Below are 24,060 nucleotides of genomic sequence, written 5' to 3'. Positions count from 1 at the left end.
GAAACATCATTACCAGAAATGATGAGATCATCAACATACACAAGAACATTAAGTTGAACCGATCCCTGATGTAGAGTAAACAGAGAATAATCTGAATAAGATTGAAGGAAACCATAGGTCTTCAAAGAAGCAGCTAGCTTAGCAAACCAACACCGCGGAGCCTGTCGTAGACCATACAAAGACTTCTTAAGACGACACACTAAGCCAGGAGTGCAAACGTTGAAGCCAGGAGGAAGTTTCATGTAAACTTCTTCATCAAGATCACCATGCAGAAACGCATTAAGAACTTCCATCTGATGCAAAGCCCAATTCTTTACCGCTGCAACTGCTAAGAAGGCACGAACAGTGACCATTTTCGCAACTGGAGCAAAAGTTTCGTTATAATCAACCCCTCAACTTGACGATTGCGGAAAACAACCAGACGGGCCTTAAGACGCTCTATTTGCCCATCTGCATGGTATTTAATTTTGTATACCCATTTAGAACCAAGAGCCTTTTTATGAGGAGGCAAAGCGGTCATTTCCCAAGTGCCATTAGATTCTAAAGCAGCAATTTCTTTCTGCATAGCCTCGCGCCAACATTCATGTTGCATAGCTTATTTAAAAGAACGCGGATCAATGCCCTCAGTGATAGCTCCAAGGAAAGCACGGTGTCGTGGAGAAAACTTATTACAATTCACATAATGTGCTATAGGATAAGAAGTACCTGAGGAGCTAGTAGAGGACGGTGAACACTCAGATGGACTCGAAGTTTGAACAGTGTGGGTAACAAAGTCACGAAGAAGAACAGAGGGACGCTTATCCCGCAACCCACGCCCCAAGGCATCAGCACATGCAGGAGGAGACGAAAGTGCAGGGGGCACGGGAGGCAATGTGGGTTCCAATACAGTATCAGTCCCAATCGCAGGGGCTGTGGGGTCATCAACCAAAACAGACTCCAAGTCATCCAAAAGAGCAACATCAATCCCCACATTAGAATCAGGCGGCGACGAGGAAGAAGCAGGCACTTGAGAAGTAGAGACAGTCTGGTAGGGAAATTCATTTTCATGAAACTTTACATATCTGGAAACAAAGATGTCACATGTCTGAATGTCATACAGTTTCCACCCTTTCTTCCCATGTGGATAACCAATAAAAATACACTTCCTACTTCGAGGAGCAAATTTATTACCTTTGGCCTTTTGATTGTGTGCAAAAGCTAAACAACCAAAAACCTTAAGTTCATCAAAATCGGGTGCCTTGCCAAAAATAATTTCAAAAGGAGTTTTATTTTGGAGCAAGCCAGACTGAGTTCTGTTAATGAGATACACCGCACCAAGCACACATTCCCCCCAAAAGGTAAAAGGAAGATTTCCTTGAAACATCAAAGCACGACCCACATTAAGAATATGTTGATGTTTGCGTTCCACACGACCATTTTGTTGAGGAGTCCCAACGCAAGATGTTTGAAAAATAATGTCATGTGTATCAAAATAATCCAACATACATTTAAACTCCGTACCATTGTCACTGCGTATTAATTTGACATGTGTTTCAAACTGGCGGGCAATCATAGAAAGAAACAAACAAAAAACTTGATAAACTTGTGTTTTTGAACGCAATAAATAAACCCATACAGCTCTTGAAAAATCATCCACCAAAGTCAAAAAATAATATGCTCCACATGAAGAGGATGTAGTGTTCGGGCCTCATAAATCACAGTGAATGAGTTCAAAAATTCGGCTGGCTTTACTATCACTAACAGGGAAACTATCACGTTTATGTTTTGCTTGAGGACAAACATCACATGCTTTATTCAATTTCTTTCTAGATGTACTGGAAGAAATAGCCGGAACTAACTTGACTACTCTATCTGACGGATGCCCCAGACGACGATGCCACAACTCAAAATCCGAAATCTCTTGAACCGTTACCACACACACCGTAGGAATCCGCCGAAAATAATAGAGTCCATCCTTACGTTCACCGGCTCCAATCACACTCCCCGAGCATAGGTCCTGTATAGCACATAAAGAAGCAGTGAATTGTAAAATACATTAGAATCATCAATTAGTTGTGACACCGAGATTAAGTTGAAATGGAACTGTGGTACAAATAAAACATTCTCAAGTATCAACCCATCAGTCAACAAAACGCGGCCAGCCTTAGTAGCAATGGCATGCGCCCGTTAGGTAACCCAACAGAACATTGTGGAATATGATGAGTCTCTATCAAACATGATTCAATGCCAGTAACATGGTGAGAAGCACCAGTATCAATAATCCACGAAAAGGAAGAGAGCTCACCCATCATCTGATCATGCTGGCGAGTATTTATCATATTTAATAAAAGCTGAACCTGTTCCGGTTTTAAATCATGCATAGAGAGGCCAGGAGACTCATGAGATGAATCCACTGAAACGCTCCCCCCACCTGTCACATCATTGGAAGTAACGACCATGGCAGCCGCGGCTTTAGGTCGACCACGAGGAGCATTTGGAGGAGCCGCAAGAGGTGGTTGTGCGTTGGGCCGTGCACGGCCTTGGACTCCACGGTTCCGATCTTCCCACCAATCCGGATATCCATGAATTTTGAAACAAGAATCGTTATCATGACCCGGTCGCTTACAACCAGAGCAATACAATTTGGATTTATCAAGACGGGTAAAACGAGCCTTGGGTTGTGCAGTTTGGAGAGCAAACGCATGGATTTCCTCCTTGTCCGCTCTATCTCGAGCAATACCCCGAGACTTTTCTTCCTGTAGGCATGCTTGATACACACGATCGAGATCAGGTAAAGGAGAGGTGGACAACAAATTCGAGCGTACCGTTGAATATAACTCATCGTTAATGCCAATGAGAAATTGATGGAGTTTCTCCTCATCCCGATCCACAGCGAATCGACCAGCAACATCACAGGTACAATTACCACATTCACACGCATGGAGAGGCTTGAGACGATCCAATTCATCATACAATCCCATCAAAAGAGTATAATAATCATCAATAGACATATTCGAAATTTGCCTACAGTTGGTAATATCGACCCTCAATTGTTGAAGACGAGGACCGTTGGCCACGCAAAAACGCTTCTCAAGATAATCCCAAAGGCGTTTTGCTTCATCATGAAAAGGAATGGAGGCGGCCAATTTCGGATCAAGAGTCCGCGTGATCCATGAGACAAGCATAGAATTGACAGTGTCCCAATCGAGTTGTTTCTTCTTCTCCGTCGGTTTGGTGATTGTCCCATCAACAAACACAAACTTTCGACGAGCTTTCAAAGACAGCTTAATTGCACGAGCCCAGGCAATATAATTTTCAATAGAGAGGATCACGTGGTTGATCATATTTCCAGGTTGATCTCCAGACCCAAGATAATAGGGAGAGTTGGGATCGATTTTGCCATCGTCGGCCATGATGAGAAGAATCGGAGAAAGAGGCTGAGTATGATAGCTGAAGAAATCGAAAAGGAGGAAAAAAATTGGTAAGAGCTTGCTAGGCTGCTAGGGCTCTCATACCATGATAGAATTGGTATTCCTTGCTCTTATTCATTCACCCGTAGGTAATATTTATAATCTTTACAAACTAAAATTATGGCTAATATTATGGCTACAAATCATATATATATATATATATATATATATATATATATATATATTAGAAATAAAAGATTATTGGGATATTTTAATCTTAATATTTTTGGGGATTATTGAGATATTTTAATCTTAATATTTTTGGGTCGATTTTGAAGTGTTAGTGAAGATAAGTTTAGTTGCATATTTTTCATGTTAGAATTAGGTCGCAGCAAGCCTGGGAACGATCCAACCCATTCGGTAAAATAATACAGGGCATTTAATTATATTACGTGAATAAAAATATAAAATGTCATTTTTGAGATATATGCGATATTGCTTGTGGCCACTTCACGTTCATAGGATTGCAGCTTATCATGTGATTATTACTTCATCCGGTGGTCACTGACCGGTTCAGTTCATGTTCATGTATGGGTACAGATATCCAGTCCAAGGGCTGTGATGATCTCTACTGCCCAGTATACTGTGATTTAGTCTGATCAGACGATTCATTTCACGTTATGGGCCACTTACGTAGTACATATTCTCAACAGAAAATTAGTATATGCTATTTAATGACAGGGCTCTATCGAGCAACATTTCACTTATGATTTTCAGTTCAGTTATGCACGTATTTATAATTATACATGACAAGATATTTTCACGTTACGCCAGACTCATGATATTTTTACTTTTCATGCGATTTTATTATAATTACTTGTTATTTACGATATATACATGTTGAGTCTTTGGACTCACTAGACTTGATTGTTGTAGGTACTAATGAGGTCGGGACTGAGGGCGGGGACCTGTGAGCCATATTGGGTCGGCAGTAGTAGGAACCCGAGGACCTCATGCTTCAGTTCATTTACCATTTTTATGATCAAACATTTTTATCCCGATTGCTTATTTTAAATTTGTTGTTTCAAAACCGACATTTACTTCCGCTGCTATGTTGAACATTAAACCTTTTATCAGTTTAATTTATGAATGAGGCATATTACTTATTTTAAAAGAAAATATTAAATTTTTCCGCAATTTTTCAAGTACGAATTTCGGGCCTCTACATCCGTCCTGGGCCCAACCCGAAATTTTCTCGATCCGCTCAGAATCGGGAAAAGAAACGGGAATATAGGATATACCCGACGGGATTCCCGACCCGACACGAATATATTAATAATTTTTTTATTAGATTTAAAAGAAATAAGAAATCCCCACTTTCAGTACAAGGGTTCCTGCTTGTGGACCCTATCCAATTTCATATTTTCATTTCGTTTCAGGCTTTCACACAAATACATATAGGTATGCACCATTCTTTCTAAGAGCCCTAAACCCAACCCACCGCCACTCTTCCTTCTCCTGAATCCGACTGTCACGTCGTCGTGAATCGGTGCTCGACCGCTGTGGGTTACAGCTGAGGTCCAGACGTCTCCTGTAGCGGCCTGAATCAGAGAACCTTGCTCCATTTGAGCAGCCTTGAGCCGATTACACTAGCCCTGTTTTTTGCGTGAGTCTTGGCTGTCTTCCTCGTGAATTCTTGCTTGTTTTTTTTTAGTTTTTCTTTGATTTTTTGTAAGCATTATCATGTATTCGAAGTTCTCAGATTCTCTAAATATCTTTCATTTTTTTCTTCATAAGCTTGCAGCAAAAATTATAAAAACAAAAAGTAACTGTGTTGGGTGGATTGTGGGGAGTTCTTCTTGTTTCTGTGTAAACAGGAAATCTCGAATGAATTACCTGGAAGATTTTTCGTAATCTGTAGGATTTTAGTTGGGTTCTTGATATTGTTTTATATTTTCCATTTTGAATTGTTTACAATGCTTATCTTAAGTGTATTATGGCAAACTTAAGCTTGCCACAATGTGTGCAAGTGATTTCATTTGTCATATTTTATGTTTTTTATAGATGTGTATTTAGAATTGTGATATTAATTGAAATTTTGTTAAGTTAGAGATTAGTAGAAATCGGGGAAGCTTTTGAATGATTTATTTCTAATTGTGCATTAGAATTATTTGAATTGTTTGATTGGTTTACTTTGTTCAAATATTTCTTTTTTAATGCACTAGAACTTATGAATACATTTATAGACAACTAATCTTTTTCTTTTATTATTGATTAGGTGAACATGGATACATATAGTGGATTAAGGTTGTTGCATTTGTTGTTAAAGATGAGATGCCGTTTAGGGTAGTGGAAGGGGCAGGGTATAGAGATGATGAAGGAGGCTCAACCCCAATTCAAGATACTTAGCCGAAAGAAAATTGCATCTCTTGTGTGGGATTTATATGATGTGGAAGTGGCTAAGATAAAGAGTGTCATCCGTGATCAAAGGGTAAGTATCACGACTGATACTTGGACCTCGATTCAAAATATCAACTATATGATAATCACTGCTCATTTCTTGGATGATGATTGGAAATTGCATAAGCGAATAATAAATTTCACCAAGATCACCTCTCACAGAGGATATGACATCGTCAATGTTTTAGAGACATGTTTGAGTGATTGGGGGATAGACAAAGTTTTTACTTAACAGTTGATAATGCTAGCACGAATGATAAAGCAGTGGAGTACATGAGAAAAAGACAAAAGGAAATGGGCACTCTGTTATTTGATGGTAAGTACTTGCATTTGAGATGTTGTTGTCATATTATAAATATAATTTTCAAGAGTGGATTGAAGTTTTTTAATGAGTTAGTTGAGTCTATTAGAAACTGTGTGAAATATATTCACTCTTCTGGGGCAAGGTTGGACCAATTTAGGGAGTGTGCTATCCTATTGAAGATGGATAAAATGTCAACCGTTCCAATAGATGTGCCTACAAGGTGGAATTCCACCTATAAAATGCTTTCTCTTGCATAAAAGTTTAAGAAAATGTTTGGAAGGATGACAGAGAATGCACAATTTGCTGAAAATTTTGAGGAGATTGATGGCTCGGAGAAGAAAAAGAGAGTGGGGCCTCCCAACGAAAAGGATTGGGAAAAAGCACAAGTCTTTGTCAATTTTTTCAAGAGGTTTTATGATACTACATTGCAACTTAGTGCTAGCAAGACAACTACATCAACTTTGATTTGGGAGGAAATAGTTTCAATGGGGACCGTCATTAACGAGACAATGCTTGACATCATAGATCCTTCATTGCAAGAAATAGCTATGAGAATGGAAAGTAAGTTCAAGAAGTATTGTGGTGATCTTGAGAAGGTGAACAAGCTTATTTTCCTAGGTCATATTCTAGATCATTGTTATAAACTTCAAATGATTGCAATACATTTTGGGGGATATGAAATTGGATGCTACTAAAATACAATCATTTGTTGATGGTTTAAATAATTGTCTAATGGATTTGTATCATGCATATAAAGGCATTTCACCTTTTGATACTTTTAACGAGATTGATGATGGTGACGTTGACAGAGAGTTGATGGAAATTTATAAGAATGATCCCGTTAAATTGAACTATCATCTGAAAATGTCACAAGTAAGAAAATATCAAAATCAAGAATAGATAACTAATGAAGTGGACAAGTACTTGTCGCGTCTTTTTGTGAAATGGAACTCAAGATTTGATGTTTTGGAGTGATGGAAAGGGAATACAACAAGATTTCCAGTATTTTCAAAAATTGCCAAGGATATTTTTGCAATCCCTTCATCTATTGTTGCTAGTGAGAACTCTTTTAGCCTTGGGAGGAGGGTCGTGGATCCATTTAGGGCATCATTGCATCCCAAAATGGTGGAAGCACTTGTGTGCACTAGTGATTGACTTAGAGGTAAAGAAATTAACTTATACAAAGAATCGACAGAAGAAGAATTAAATTTTTATAAAAATTGTGAAGAAGTGGTCACAAGTAAGTAAATATTTAATATTTTAGTACTTTTTATTAATACTTAAACTCCTTTTCTATCATTCTATTATTATTATTATTATTATTATTATTATTATTATTATTATTATTATTATTTTACTTCATAACCTAAGATCAATTTAAATGGTAGATTTTTATCTACTTAAATTTATTTATAATAACTCGTAGTAAACAGCACGTCTTTGGTTTTAAAGTCTTTGTCATTGAAGTGACAACTATTGGATGGATGTTTATGTTCAATTATCGATCACCTATTTGTAATTGTGAAAATGCTCACATGATTTTATTATCTATTTTATTTAGTCATTGATGTTCATGGAGAAGAATGTGGCTCAGTAAGTTGGAGCGAAGTAAGTTCATGCTTGGTATATATTTATAGTTTTGTATAATGGTAAGTAGGTGGTTTGTATATTTCTTTTTTTAAAAAAAGGTTGGTGTAATATATATTTTGATATTTTATATTTTTAGATTATGTTTATATGATATATGTTGTTTGTAGGTATCCTCATGCACACAACAAAGTAATGCATCCCTCAAATGTAAGCTCCAAAGGTCTCGTGGTGGAAGAATAATGGATTAATGGTAAGAATTTAAATTTTTTTTTTTTTGCTTGGATACATTTTTATATTTAGATTGGCATGATATGTTATGAAGTCATCTTGACTTTAAAAACCTGATGCTAAAGACTCAAAATGTGTATGTTGTTTGTTCATATGTTATTTAATTGAATTCTGATTTTGTCATTTTCTTTCATCAACTTTTAGATGCATGTGATTTCATTAGTTTATATCCTAAGTTAGTCATATGAGACGTTCCATTGTGATTTCCCCTTTCTCAAAGCAAACTTACTGGATGTGTGTATTCATGGATGTGTTTTTGTTAAATGATTTTGCAGACATAGTGATAATTGCTTTGATGTTGTATTTGCTTGCAGATGCCAGCGAGGATGGCAATTAGGGAACTATATCTAGTGGTGTGATCGGAATGTATGTTGTGAGCTCATTCTCGCCAGCAGATGTACACTAGGGCCACTAACACTCGTTGTCATAATTGGAGAAAGTTTTAATTAGTTCCTCGATTCAGATTTATGTTTCTTCTAGCTTAGATTTTATTTTTCAAGAACGTTGTGTTGTATTTTACTGCAACGTTGTTTCTGTATAAACTTCTGAAATTGTTATATTTCGGTTTATTTATAATTTATTAGAAATATGCTTTAATTTATAATACTTATGTACATACTACACACTATGTCATAATGTTAATGAATTTTTTAAAAAATATTTAACAGGATTTTGTCTCCCTTCCCGACCCGATCCCGAACATTCAGGTCTCGATATTTGTCGGGTACAGGATCGAGAATCTTTTTTTATTCCCAATTCTCTTCGGGACGGGGATCGGGTTAGGGGGCTACGGGACGAGTCCCTAAATTTTTGGACGTCACACTTAATCTTATCAGTGAATGATCGGTTTCTTCTTGAATTCAACTCCTTCTCTATTTATACTATCAGAAATAGATTTGTTCAATCAAAAGTGTCAGTTGGCTTGTTTTTAGTCTATGTCAATGCTTTTCTGACAGTTCATATATTGTTGTGATCGGTCTTGGACTCTTGGCTAGTATACTGTTGCTATTAGTTTGTTCAAACTGTTTGATGTGGACATCAGTTTAGTGTTCTGACATAGACTGATTCTGGATAAACTAAGATTTGGTAAATTGAAATCTTTTAGACTTATTTATTCAATTTAGAAGCGTATGAGTTTTGTTAACCGTACTAGTTTCTCTTCAATCAATTCTTTCTTTAATATTATTTGTTAACCACCAAAATATACAAATTCTTGATCCAACACTTTTTTTAAAAATCAGATATTTGCCCATTTGTGGGTTATACACCAAAGTTTTAAAAAATATATATCAAGTTTATATGAAGGATTATATATTTTTTCGGTTTTCATAGAATACTAACGCACTGCTAGATGCTATTTGCCCGCAAAATGTTTCGTCCAATTTTAAGTTTATACGACGGTACCCAATGCAATTTTCCCGTACTTGGCCCTGTAAGTAAAATTCAGACATGAAATTACATGTGAAATTTAGCACAAGCATTTAGAGCCAGAACTGTTAGCATATACTAACACATACAAATGGTGAAACAGATGGAACATGGCTCATTTCACATATTCAGCACTGAATCTTAACACAATTCTCAGAAAATAAAACCTCACAAATTATTTTCATCGCTAAATACTCCTAACACAACAAACCCTTTTCTTAACTTAGACTTAATGTCTAATTAACGACGTGGGTTTTATGATTAAAAAAAACTTAGAAACTTCTCATCATCTATTCCCAATTGATTGTACAGATTTCTAGACATGATATATCATGCCAACTTCAATAAGGCTGATGTGAGGAATGTGGAGAGCAACCGAAGGACCCCTGCAATTCTTGCGCAGAAACGAGTAACCGAAATCAATAACTAGTTTTTTCAAGAATGAGGAAGACCTCCTGGCTTTTACGTAAGAGTGCCCCATTATATATGCAACGCCAGCTTCTTTTGCCTGGATCAAGTCTAGGAGTTCTTCTCTCACTGAAGGATCGATCCCTGGACTTTGAGGTACTTGGAACCTCACCCGGCGTCTCCTGATCTGTGGGTTCTCATCATCATGTACAGATCTTAAGCTTTGAAGAGTTAGAGATTTGCTGCTTTGAATGGAATTACTCATGCCGAAGTCCTCAACCACAGATACAATCAGACCTGAGCAAGATTCAAATGTTTGGGAGCTTATGACTGCCATCCTGCCATCGTAAGACACAGAGTCGGGGGTGGAGAACTGAGGCTCCACAGCTTCCATTTGAATGAACTCCGCTATACTCTGAATCAACAGATTCTCGAAATCCCCTTCATCTCCTTGCAAGTCCTTGTACCCATACCTGACAATGCATCGGTACATGCGATATGGTCTTGGACAGATGCGACCAATGAGAAAGCGTTCTTCAGGTGACACATAGGGGACTGGAACATACTTTACGCAAACAAATACCAAAACATTATGAAATGCAGGAAGATTCGTCACGAAGTGCGAGAAGATTGACGGGACTCCTGTTGCCAGCTCTGAGTAAATGAGGCCCATTCCAGGAACACGGACAATACCAAGGCTGGGACCCAGTCCAAGTATCCACTTCATAGGCACCTTGTTATGAAGATCAAAACTGTATTTCCTGCGTGTTCCATAGTGCCAGACAAACATGATAGACATAAAGATGAAAGAAAGTACAAGGGAAACCCAACCTCCCTGAGGAACCTTAATGTATGCAGCGGAGAGGTAAAAAGCTTCCATGATCCAAAAACAAAGGAGGAAAACCGTGGCGAGTATGATACTCCTTTGCCAGACAAAAACCATAACAAGTGCCATGAGAAAAGTCGTGATAAACATCACGGACATAACAGCTAGGCCTGGAAAAAGTAAGTCATAGTACCTCAAGAATGGTGAATATTGATGAAGTAGCAAAATAAGAAAAGGCGTAAAAAGAGATTCTTTGTTATCAAGACAATTATTTGGGAACTATTCTTTCTTTGCTAATTTCACTTTGGGTTGTGATGAAACTGGCAAATGTATGATAAAACGAACTTGCTAGTTGCAATTGATGCAATCTTAATCTTTGATTCTTTTCAAACATAAATAATGTGACATGAATATGCTGAAAGTTCTCATTTGGGATATCGATTTCTTTGAAGATTACAATCACAAGGTTTGGTCTTTGCTGCACATAAACAACTAGGGTCAAGAGAAACCTTTCATCGTCAACTAACCTCAAATACTGCAAGAAGCCCTCTTGTGTATCATTAACTCTTTCTAAACAACAAGTAACAAGAAGGTAAAATATATTAAGGGTATTTTGCACTTCTCAATCAATCTTCAAGCAATCTCTGTAAATTAAAATCCAGTCACGATTGATTAAGTCTCAAATATGTTCATTATTATCCTTTATCTACAGATGACATCTAAATTTCGAATACTTGATGTGGTAAGTCATGCCCACCAAGAAGAAAAGAAGAACGCATCTGAAGACTAGAGATTGTTACAACTCAGCTCTCTATGTTCATTGTGGAAATTACTGAAGCAACAAGATATCTAATTCAAAGTGCACATCAAAATTAGGGTCCCAAATGCCACGTAGCAATTCTCGCCCTCACAAGACAGAGTAAACTGTTGCATGCTGTTTCGGACCTTAATGATGAATCATTTGTGGGAACAGAAAGGCAACAACCATTACTGTTCTGCTATTTCACAATCAATCATATATAATATTCCAATGAAGTAGTTTTGCTCCTTTAATTTAGCAATCACATCAATGGTGGGACATTTGAGCCACCATCTCCGAGGGTGAATGCGAATCGCAATTAGGAGACAACTCCCATATAAGGTATAAAGGAATATTCCAAACGAAGTCAATGGAAAATTTTGACTTTGTACTATAAGTCAATACTTCACCGACAGATCCACATCTTGGCCAGGATATGTCACTATATTTTGCCAATATCTATGATCATATATCAATTCGCAAATGACAAAGGATTTGATTATGAAAATACCAAAAAAAAGTGACACCGTAAAAAATGGTTTCTGCATTCATGGACTTACCATAGGCATTCCCAATTGTAGTTGTATCCTGGAATCCAATAGCTACAGCAAGGGTAAGAATCATCATGATCCAGTTAATCTCGGGAATATAGATCTGCCCATAAATTTGTTTTGAGGTGTGAACAACCTTCACACGTGGGAAGCAACCAAGTGCATGACATTGCTTAACTATAGAGAATGTGGCTGAAATTATAGCCTGACTGGCAACAATAGCTGCAAGGGTCGCAATAACAAAGATTGGCCAGAAAACAACACCTGCCAAATAAGGCCCCTATCAGAAGTAGGACAAATTTGACTCTAAACCTAGACACTGATACATACGTCAAGCTAGATGAAAAGAAAACTAACGGGGGATGGAATCATAGAAGCTTGTAGGGATTGAAGAAATGTGTTTTGAGAGATAAGCGGCTTGGCCCATGTATTGCACAACCAAGCAAGGGTATACAACAAACACAAATGCAAGCTGCATAAGGCAAAAAGAAACAGTAAGACCAAAAACAAGCTCACAGGCAGTTAATATATTATCTCGTAAAGTTATGAACAAAAGAGAAAAAATAAGCTTTCAACTAACAACGGTAGAATCCACAACTTACCATGACAGTATACACTGGACTTCAAATTCTAATACCCATCCACAGAAACAATCATGCTCTCACTTTCAATTCAAAAAGAAAAAGATGAAAATGCAAAACACAGCTGCAGAAGAAATAGCTAGGCACATAAAACCCAGCATGGAATTTAATTAAACAAATAAGTATTTTTCTTCCATGAACTATGGGTACAGCAATCTTATTATATCCACTTTCATCTCAATGAGTTTCCACTTTTTGAAAAATAAAATTCCAACCTCAATGTCAAAGCAACTACATTAACATTATCTCACCCTTATCGAAAATGAAGTGAAATGGCCAAGATCTGCATACATCGCTTCAGTACCTACATCACCCCAAAGAAGAGCCATTGAATTCAAAATTCAAGCTACAATCTACAGGAATGAGGGAACAATCCAATTAGAGTCCATGTACCTGTTATAGCAAGGAGGACCCCACCAAGTGAAATCCATCCATCTTTACCAGTTTGGTCAAAGAATTTGATAATGTAATGTGGAGAAAGAGCATACACAATTTTTGGGTTCCAGCGTATTGTATTATACAGCCCGATCGCAAAAATTGATAGCAACCACAGAATAACTACTGGAGCAAACAGAAAACCGACCTTATGGGTGCCCCAGTGCTGCAGAGCAAATAGGCCAACCAGTATAACGCATGAAATTAATAGTGTAACACCTAGAGGAAAGGATTTGCATAATCAGTGTTCAGCACAATAACTAAGACAAAAAAAAAACAATAATTATAAGCTGAAATTTAAGGCAATCAGAAATTATTCAGAACTCAATCCAAATCAGAATTAACAATAATAGACAGTACATACCCTTGTCCAACTTTGTGTTAGCAGCTTCAAGCCCTGATATTGATGATATTACTGCATTAAAAGGAGTAACTCAAGGAATTTAAGAAGTGCAAGCTGAATAATAATAATAAGGAAAGAGTTGTGTGTCATCCAATAGTGAAATAGCACATTGAAAATCAGAAAGGGTTGGACAATGAAATAACATGCTAACTTAACAAAAAACAGTGGGATTAAAAACTTGAAATTGACACTTTTATGCATAAGCTAAGGACAACTGATCAAACAAAAGGTACCAATTTAGTCAAATTTAGCATTACAAGTGGTCCATCTATCAAGGCTTAATGGCAAGTGTGGTTCATTTACCTAGCCAAGGTTGGTTATGTGCAGTCCATGTACTTCATGACCAAGTTGAACAAATGTGAATACATTTCAAAAAGCTAGATAAAATTGATATTGACAAATATAGATGTAGTAAACTGCAAAACACATGCATTCAATAAGGAAAAAGTACTATCACATCAAATGACAAACATAAGAAAAAAATATATCTTCTAGCAAATTAATGTGATTTTGTACCGTGAGTCAGAGTTGTCAATAATGGAGATTACACCAGAAAACCCAAGACTATATCTCATACCAATCATACCTGACATTGCAGGAGTAACAACACCATCACCTATTACCATGCCAGCACCCAGTAAAACGACAAGTAACAATCCAGTCCTCAACCTTTTGTGCCTCTCAAGAAATCTCTTTAGTGCCAAAGATGTCGAAGATTGTCCCAAAGGACCATATTTGTAAGCTGAAAGCTCCTCATCTGCTGTTTGTTGATTAGGAAGCAAACCAAACTTTCCATGCCTACAAAGCAAGGAATACAGAGCAAATGTCCCACCTGATTTATTGAATAATTGGTCACTTCTGACAGCAAAGTTCGATCAGGATTTTAAATTTAATAATGCCTATCAAGCATACCTTCACCGTTATCATCAGCATTCAATAAAATAAAAATATATTTGAGCAAGGGTATCAGTGTTAAAGTCCAAAAGATTAACGAGAATGCGCCAAATATAGCATCTGGATTCTGATGATTTTGCAGCTTCCCAACAAATATGCTTTTGAATACATAAAGTGGTGACGTGCTCAGATCTCCATAAACCACACCAAAGCTTTGATAAGCTAGTACTAAAGAGGTAGGAAAGTTTGCAAAGCTTAACTGCAAATAAAAACATATGCACTTCAGTTCATAGTTGTCAACAATAAAATTCACTAGTTAATCAGCTATTTTATTGGAGTGCATATTCTGGGAAACAAGGGAATTTGTGCATGTGGTTCAAAGAGCTTCAGTTGCATTGTCACCACAAACAAATATTAGAAATCCAGAAGACTGATTCTTATTTTTCTGTCCAGAGGTCAAAAAACTTGAGAGACAATAATCAGCACCGACACATGATGTCGAAACATGATCAGAAATAATAACCACTGATATAAAGATATGAATTCAATGACATCATTAAAAAATTGTCCAAGAACTTCAATAAAGTAACAGGACCTTCATTTTATACCCACATAACACTCTATCAACTAACTAAAAGGTTCTGAAATAAGATGCCTTGTAGCAGCTTAATAACACGACATAAAACCTTTTTTCTCGAGATAAATAACTATAATAAATTTAACTACTGTACCTTTGAGGTTAACTTTCTTTTGCTCTGAGTTGTCTGGGCTGGTTCACCTTGCCCATCTCTTCCACCCAAGTGGGCTGACTGTTGACCAGTGCCAGCTGCCCTCGGAGGTGGTGTTCCGGGGCTATCATCATTGTCAATGTCAACTTGATTCATCTAATCGCCTGTCAAATTTTGAAGAATGTCTTCTTTTTGAGAGTCCACAAAATATTAACGGGAAAGCCGAAGTTACATGTAAAAAACCCACCACCGAGAAGAAAAAACATCCTACATCATTTTTAAAAGATTTAATCACAGCTAGAAACATGCCTGTGAATTCCAAGGAATCACAAGCTTGAACCAACGGAAATCGATCAGAAAAGGTCAAAGGCCGCTTTAATCAAGAATCAATACCAAGATTACTCATATACAGAAGTTATATAAGCACATGAATGAACCACCATACATAGCTCTGAAGATTTATAACCAATAAAACCCCGTTCAAGTGACTAAAGGTCTCAACTTTGGGATGTTCGAATTCAAGAGATCGCCAAATCAGCAGCATAACAGAAAAAAGATCTCACAAAAAGAACAAAAAATGAACACCAGTCTGCATACACACGCATGCCCACCTGACAAAACAATATCGGAGAAATTGGAATCAAATCTAAACATCTAGAAAAATCACAATAGAGAACTCAATCAATACAGCGACGAAACCCACGTATATTGCCATGAAAATAGTGGAAATTTGAGCAAACCCAGATGCAAAATCGTACCTTTGACCTCCACACAGGATATAGAACTATGAATGTAGATATATTATTAATATGGAAACAGAGCAACGAATGAACTTGTAGTCCTCGTTAATTTAGGGTCAATTTAGCCAAAACAAAAAATAATTGGCGGCTCTGATATGCAGAGCGACATCGTAGCAACGGAGGCGAGACACACGTGATTGTTGATGAAAACATTTTGGTTTGTATAATAATAATTAATACCCACCCAGCCACCAGTCAAATTAATATACGCATCCGTACCATGTCAAATTCTTTTTATATTTAAATTGTCACAAAATCCCCAGTAAAAAAAATTATGTCTATTATGAGATGATCTTATGAATCTTTATCTTTAAGATATGTCAACTCTACCGATATTCATCATAAAAAAATAATACTCTTAGCATAAAAAATAATACTTTTTCATGGAAGATCAAAATAAGATATCCATCTCACAAAATACGACCGTGAGACTGTCTCGCAGAATTTTTTGCCATAAAAAAATTCATAAGCTTTGGGTCACATAAGTATACACTCTTTTGTTGGTATTTTGATGGTTTTTTGCACAAAGGGAGACATCTAGAAAAGAAATGTATGTTATATAGCAAAAAAGCTCATTATATTATATATTCAAGGAATTTGTGTTTTATAAATTGGGTTTGAACTTAATGTAATAAATTGAATCTAAATTATTAATATGGGGATATTTGTCAAAATGATAAAAAAATTTAAAATAATAAAGATTCAAAGTGTATTTAGAACCCTTATAATCTATCAACAAATTTCACTTAGATTCAAATTTTCATTTTTGAAACTATTTTTTATTATATTTTAAAGGTACTTTCAAAATCAATTTTTATTAAATAAAAATTGATAAAATAGATTGATATTAATTTTCTAGAAGTTCAAATTACATTTATAAAATCTTTACAAATTAATATATATGTGAGACACTTTATACACTAACAAAAATATTAATAATTATTTTGGCTAACAGTTTCATGCATCATTATATATCACTGGTTTTTTTTTTTAAAAAAAATAAGTAGCCGAGAGCTTTTCTTTCAATGCGTGTGACCAATACTTTACACACTAATCGCACGTGAGCCAAAGTTTTAAAAGTTAAAGGTCATATAAGTTTAATAATATTTCATAGCGAGTTTTGTGACAATTGGAATTTTCACAGGAGGCGGATGTCATTAACCCAATCTACATATAATGAACAAGATATAAATTTCGACCTTCCTATAATCGAAGATAGAGTTTAGAAAGAGTTCAATAAACTCTTTTAAAATTTTGTTATAAACTCGAGCTGGTCATAACAGTTGTTAGTTGTTAATAAGTATCTCTCAACCAGCTAGACATATTTGGAAAAAGTTGTTTTCTAAGTGCGAAAAGGGTCAGATGGTACTGGTGAGCTAAGATGTTCACTTGGATGATGTTTTAACAAGAAATTAAGATAAATAGATGTAATAGATAAATAAATTATAAGCACAAAATAAACAGCACAATATCATGGAAGTTTCTCTACAAGAAAAATTTAAATAGACATCACTTTAAAAACGGTTATCTTTTAGTTTTTAACAATAGTTTAATCAAAACAGTTGTCTATGAGCATTTCTTTTATCAAAGACATTGGTTTTTAGAATCTTGTGTTTTAGCTTATTTTTTAGGTCGAATACATTGATTTTTAAAACAGTTGTCTATTTGAGTTTTTTTTTTTTTTTCAAAGACAACGGTGTTTGGAAAATGTTATCAATGAGCGTCTTTTTTAAAATATAATACAATGGTTTTTGGAAAATATTCTCTACAGGCGTTTTTTCTAGTCAAAAACAATGTTCAAAAACTTGTCTATGAGCAACTTTTCTATGTCAAAGACCAACGGTTTTTGGAAACCATTTTCTATAAGCATTTTTTAATGATTTATTTGGTCAAAGACAACGATTTTAAAAATCGTTATCTATTACCTTATTTTTTATGGTAAAAACACAATGATTTGAACCTACATTTTTGTGATTACAAATGACACAAATATGAGAAAACTAAATTAATAAATGCAGATCGCCAAGAAGTTTATTGAACAAATCTGAACTGAAAAGACTCGCCGATTATAACTAGACTGGTCTAAAGCGTACTTACGTCGGTTTGAACAAAAACTAGAACAAACCAGTACGTAAGCGACCAATTTTTCTTAAGAAAAAAAATAGCTATTTCTGAGTAATATTTGAATGTTATCAACAAGCATAGAATAAACGATCTTGTGAGGGCCCGTATTTCGTATTCGTAATTTTACGGAATTATTAAAAATTTTCTCTTTAAATGAATAAAATTACAACGTATAAAAACTTTCGTAAAATAACCCAACGGTTTAACATAAACATAGCAGCGGAAACTGAATAATGTTTTAAACAATAACTTAAAAAGTTAAAACAAGAGTTTGAACATAAAACTGAATAACTAAACGTGAGGTCCTCGGGTTCATACTACCACCGATCCGAGCTAACTCACTGGTCCCCGCCCTCAGTCTCTGCATCGTCAGTACCTATATCAATCAAGTCTAGTGATTCTAAAGACCCAGCATGCATATATCGTGAATAACGAATAAATACGTAATAAGATCGCATGCAATGTAAAAATATTGTAAACTGAATCGTAACATGATAACATAAACATGAGTAAATATAGATACATGCATATCATAAAAATCGTACGTAAAAGCTTTACTCACTACGAGCCATATCATATCATATCGTAATTTTCTGTAGAAATAATGTGTCAAAGCAAGTGGCCCATAACATAATCGCCTGATCAGACTGAACCACGGTATACTGAGCGGTAGAGATCACCACAGCCCTTGGACTGGATGTCCGTACCCGTACATAATCCTAAACTTGTCGTAAGTCACCGGGTGGAGAGGTCCCCGGTCACGCATCTCGGCTTCCAAACCCATACTACTTGGAGAGGTCCCCGACTGCGTGCGTCGGCTTCCAAACCCATAACATAAATGGCCACAAGACAGATCGCATATCTCAAAAATAAAGCATTTTCATATTTTGCACGTAAATATACTTACAACCCTTATGCTTGGTTTAGTTGGATAGTTTCCCAGGCTCGCTGCGTAAATTATCGTGGGACTCATGGAACCCTAATTTGACCTAAAATGCACCCGAATGAAGTACGGTGACTTAGGGACTTCCGAACGACTTGATACTCGAACCTTACTTAACCAACTTAATAAGTTATCGAATGTAATGCACAACAATAAAATATCATGTCCGAACCACAATCAATGAAATTGATGAGATACGGCCATGCATGCATCAAAACCGAGCCAAACTAGACCATGAACTCTAATTTCAACCATGGCTCCGAACCAACCCAAACCAACATCGAACCAACATCTAGACATGATCAAAATATTCTTAAACTTATTGTAATTACACAAAATATTACTGGAAATATGAATTAAGGTGTAAAGGAACCAAAATCGTGAGGCACTCTTACGAGAGTCACTTTGGCACTTCGCACCGTAATTTCCCTTACGACTTCTAAACTTAACCAAATCACGAATGGCTAAAAACACGACCTCCATAACACATTTGGGCATGTCTTAGTCCAGGGCTAATGGCCATAGGCCAACCAAGGACTAGGAACAAGACCCAAGAGCCGAAGCTCACTGCTGCCGATAACACACACTGGAGCAGCTTGTCACTTGCTGTCAAAATGGCTATTAAAACCTGACCATGGCTCAAACCAGTGGTCACAACACCTTCTTGACATGTTGAGGCATTTGTTAGTCCATGGCTAAGGGCCCTAGGTCAACCAATAACCAACCAACCACCTTTTAACCAAAACAAGAACCACCCAAGAGCTTACCTGTCATACGCGACCAACCTGAGTTGTTTCTGTCCAAACGATTTGGGACATGGCTCAAGCCACTTAGGGCCGACTTGACCACGTCCTAGGCTTGCTAGGGAAGGATCCTAGCCATGGCTACCGGCCCTAGGCCAGCCATGGCTCGAACACTATCCTATGCAACCCATTGACAACAAATGAACCCCAAATGTGACACTTGTTTCTTACCTACTGTTTTTAGCACTTAACTTACGGTTTTATGGCTTGAACCCTCGATCAAACTTGACCATAACACACCCTAGGACATGACCATAAGCAGCCTTGGGAGCCTAGGAACTGAGCAAACCTGCAAATCAACAAAACAAGCAAGGAACGTGACCTGCACAGGATGGCCGAGAATGGCCTATGGTTCTCAAAAATATTTTCTTGTGGTTTCTTGCTATAAAATCGAAACCATGCACATGTATCATACTAAAAATATGTAATACACTTGATTGATGAGAAAAAGGGAGAAAATACACATGCCTTAAGTTGTTTTTAATATAAACAACAAGATACGTCGGACCGGGAGACACGGCAACGGAAATGAAGAAACCTTGTTATTGTTGCTGTATTGACCGAGAATGGGAGCTGCTATACCTCTGATATTTTCGTGCTAGGTGGAGTGGAGAAGGTGGTGAAGGTTGGTGGTAAAAAATGGGTGTCATTTGTGTTGTTGGGGGAGTTAAATGGTTTGGGATTGTGTGGAGTAGAAATGACCGAGAGTTGGCTGCCCAATTAGTGTAGGATTTTGTTTAAGTTTTGCTAAGTAGAATCCTAGGTTAGATAAGCTTGACTAAAAGGTTAATTAAGCATAATCTTGATGAATTAAGAAGCCTACAATAAAATTGGTGACTAATTAATTAAAGTATACTTAATTCCACTTTATTTCATTAAATTAAATTATTTCTTAGCTTGGAATAAATTTAAGAATATTTTTGGATCATAAAATTCATCTCCGATTTTCTATCTCCGGTCTAGTCTCGCGTATACATCTAAAAAACTAAAATTTGAAATACGAGATTTAAAATCCTTAAAAATAACGTAAATGATTTAAATTCAATTAAATCAACAAATTCTTAAAATAATATCATTTAAAATTAAATAATAGAAATTGTGCACATATCTACGCATATTGGTTTTTCGGGTACTACAGATCTGATGGTTACACGTCTCAACTAGTGTCCAAGAAGATTTAATCGATTGTTACTATTTTTGGATAAAAACAAGGACATGTGACATCCTTTACATAATTGTCGGGTATCCAGTACATATGTGAGTATCGTCTTTATTTATTAACGTTGAGGACCAACACCTATAAAAAGGGGATGCATCAAAATTGAGGATAACTATTGAAACGACCTCGACTTTTTTTTCTAATAATAAATCATAAACTCGAAAATACTAAATAAAATAACTTACCATTTCTAACAATCATAATAAATTAACATATGAAATCTCAAGTGCATAAAATAAATCTTAAATCATCTACTAACCAAAACTTCCTAAATTGACCTTTAGAAAGATCAATTAACAATAAAATTAAAGCATAAAAATATATCTAATAAAATCATGAATATAAATCTTTAAATCATTAATATATCAAGCTTGTGCGGAAAAGACACTCGGGTGTGTACTGTTGCACTCGATCTACTCAATCGTCAGCGCCTTCCATAAATCATCAAATCATGCATCATACAAAGCTAGTGAGTCTAAAGACTTAGCAAGTTCTAAACATGGATAGATGCTATCATACATATACAATCACATGTATTAAAATCATACTTTTATTTAAAATAGCTTTTGAACATAAACAAACCATTTAAAATCATTTAAGCATAATTAAATCATAAATTGTAAAATCATTTTAAAATACCTTTTGAGGGTAAATTATCCTTTAAAAATCATTTAAAAATAGCTTTAATCATCATCATAAATCATATATTATAAAATCATTTTAATCATAAAGCTTTCAATCATTTATCATTTTGAGTGAAGTTTGATCCTTGAAAGTGACTAGCTTTTATCCTCCGGTCGACTGATCATTCTTTAGCTCCACATGACCTATGCGGGTGTGCACTAAGCTCCATCATAGAAATACGATCGTCGGGGCTCTCTTAGGGGCCTTCTCCCATATACGGGCTCTCTTTGGGGTCCTTTCTCATAAATGGGCTCTCTCTGGGGCCTTCTCTCGTAAATGGGCTCTCCCTGGGTCTTTTCCCCTCACGACATCCCCATAAAATTGTAAGTTCACTGTTCATATTTAAAACAGATACTCCAAAAATCATATATCATATGTCACAGTCAATTCACATCTCTCAAAATAATTTTCTTTTTGTTTAAAAATCATAAAATATCATAACTTTCCAAAAATAGTATTTTAGACAGTAAAAATTACATAACTTTATCATAAATCATAAAATAACATATTGTCATCAAAATAATCATTTTAAATCATAGAATATCATTTAACATGCATTATGATCCTTCGAGACACTGCCAAGCTTTTACATATTTTCTTACGTGTAAAATTACCATTTTGCCTATGGACGTAAAAAATCTCGATTTTATCTTTTCTCCCTTTTAATGACATGGGAATAATCTCAATAATTATTTAAGCTTAAATATATTTTTTCATAATTTTATAAAGCATATAACTAGGCTTTTCAATATTTTTTTTAATTAACGTTTCGTGAGACGATTAAATCTCGGATAAATCCAAAACTCCATATTTTGATCCAAAATTTTAACCATAACATTTTTATTTTTTATTCTACCCTTGTGAGTCATGAACCACACCCTTGGACCCGTGGTTCCAATTTTAATCTTTAAAATCTCGTTTTTGACACATATTCAAACACACCGAGCCATCTCCCAAAATACTCGATCCATGCCCGAGCCACCTCGAGCAAAACCCGAGCCAACCCATCTAGGAACCATACTGACCAAGCCCAACCCATAGAACCAGACCTAGCTCGCTCAAACTCTCCTGGAACCAAGCTACAGAATCTGCGTATGGATGAAACTCACGCATATAAAATTTAGTGACTCTAGGGCTCTTCCAGCTGAGCCACCACCGAGCCACCTGACCTTAACCATCCCTGGACCACACCTAGACCCAACCTAGACAAGCCCAGACCCTGGAACCCACGTGCGAGCCACCAACAACAAGCAGCAGCCTGCACGTCACCTTGATCTCTCACGGTCCTCTCGTTTGCTTTAGCCAGCACTCAGCCCAGCCATTCCAGCCCTTGGCCTGACCCCTGCCCATCACCCTAGGACCCTAATGGACCTACCTAGCTCGCCCAAGCCCTAGTAGCGCGCCCCCTTGGCCGCTGCTGTACACATGCACGCGTGGAGGAGAGTCCCACTTCACGTGGACCCTTCCCCAGCCCATGACTCGAGCCCTAGCCCTCCTAGGACTCTTCCTAGGACCTAACCACGACCCTTAGGACCCAACCCCCAGACCTGGTAGAGCCCCAAAGCCCCATGCAAAACAATCAAACCTTGAACCTTGAACAAGCCAACCAAAAACCAACGGCTCCTTTTCTGAATTTCTTCCTACGGTTCCAGCTATTTTTATATTGAATATATCATGTTTCAATCACAATTCAATCCCATTTTTATCATGTTTTGGCAGCGTGTCCGTTGGGTTCATAAAGATTCTTTTAAAACAAGCGTAAAATCGTAAACCGTTGAAAATATGTATCATACCGTAAAATAATTGAACCCACGTATTTTTCATGCATAATCAATTAAACACACATATTATGATTCGTATGATTTTTAAAAGTGTTTAGAAAACGTGCATTTGCGTTTATAACGCTCAAATATACGATCTTTGGCGAGGGCGCAACGTTGGACGACTAGACGATGAAGAACACAAGCCTTTTTCCTTCCCAAATTTTCGAAAATACTTGTGAGTGTGTGAGGGTGTTTTCGGCTGCTGATGGTGAATGAATTGTGTTGATAAAAGACCTAGGAAACTTATTTATAAATAAAGTTTACAAGCTAATAGGTTTTGGTTTTGGACTTGCAAGCTCAAGGGCAATTAGGCCTACTTAATTTAATTAAATTGGGCACGATAACTCTTATTTAATTAAAATATAAAAGTTTATAAAATAAGTTTCCATAAAATAATATTTTTGATCTTTTAAAATTCCTTATTTGCCCAAAACCGACTTCCCGGGAAAAAATCTAGCTCGACTCGTAAAATAATTCGAGCTCTAATATTTTTAGAAAAATTAAATAATTTTTAAATCTT

The 24,060-nt window shown here is 36.3% G+C and overlaps 2 protein-coding genes and 1 long non-coding RNA gene across 8 annotated transcripts; 1 reads left to right on the top strand and 2 right to left on the bottom strand.

The window, feature by feature from the left end:
• Nucleotides 1–595: 595 nt before the first annotated feature.
• LOC140827124 (uncharacterized) lies at nucleotides 596–5,014 on the bottom strand. The gene is made up of 4 exons (XM_073189732.1): nucleotides 4,776–5,014; nucleotides 2,181–3,429; nucleotides 1,742–1,996; nucleotides 596–1,537 (listed from the first exon to the last, which is right to left on the bottom strand). The coding sequence occupies exons 1-4, from the start codon at nucleotides 5,012–5,014 to the stop codon at nucleotides 596–598; spliced, it is 2,685 nt and encodes an 894-aa protein (XP_073045833.1).
• Nucleotides 5,015–5,760: 746 nt separating this feature from the next.
• Nucleotides 5,761–8,794, top strand: LOC140827368 (uncharacterized). 5 transcript variants are annotated; one of them, XR_012116968.1, is made up of 4 exons: nucleotides 6,786–7,393; nucleotides 7,715–7,761; nucleotides 7,911–7,993; nucleotides 8,346–8,794. It is a non-coding gene; the product is annotated as an uncharacterized lncRNA (long non-coding RNA). The 5 variants fall into 5 exon arrangements; XR_012116965.1 differs by lacking the exons at nucleotides 6,786–7,393; nucleotides 7,715–7,761 and adding an exon at nucleotides 5,761–6,771 and having other exon boundaries at nucleotides 8,346–8,785; XR_012116964.1 differs by lacking the exons at nucleotides 6,786–7,393; nucleotides 7,715–7,761 and adding an exon at nucleotides 5,761–6,165 and having other exon boundaries at nucleotides 8,346–8,766.
• A 717-nt stretch (nucleotides 8,795–9,511) lies between these two features.
• On the bottom strand, nucleotides 9,512–16,073 carry LOC140827366 (potassium transporter 4-like). 2 transcript variants are annotated; one of them, XM_073190029.1, is made up of 10 exons: nucleotides 15,903–16,073; nucleotides 15,148–15,308; nucleotides 14,435–14,675; nucleotides 14,109–14,354; nucleotides 13,484–13,534; nucleotides 13,078–13,338; nucleotides 12,936–12,988; nucleotides 12,401–12,515; nucleotides 12,053–12,307; nucleotides 9,512–10,863 (listed from the first exon to the last, which is right to left on the bottom strand). In XM_073190029.1, exons 2-10 carry the CDS (start codon nucleotides 15,298–15,300, stop codon nucleotides 9,776–9,778), a joined length of 2,463 nt encoding a protein of 820 aa, XP_073046130.1. In that variant the 5' UTR covers nucleotides 15,301–15,308; nucleotides 15,903–16,073; the 3' UTR covers nucleotides 9,512–9,775. The 2 variants fall into 2 exon arrangements, with proteins under 2 accessions (XP_073046130.1, XP_073046131.1); XM_073190030.1 differs by lacking the exon at nucleotides 15,903–16,073 and adding an exon at nucleotides 15,756–15,899.
• Nucleotides 16,074–24,060: the final 7,987 nt, after the last annotated feature.

This window comes from Primulina eburnea, chromosome 3, assembly GCF_022965805.1.
Source record: "Primulina eburnea isolate SZY01 chromosome 3, ASM2296580v1, whole genome shotgun sequence".
NCBI classification, from domain to species: domain Eukaryota; kingdom Viridiplantae; phylum Streptophyta; class Magnoliopsida; order Lamiales; family Gesneriaceae; genus Primulina; species Primulina eburnea.
This window is presented reverse-complemented; position numbering and strand designations above follow the sequence as displayed.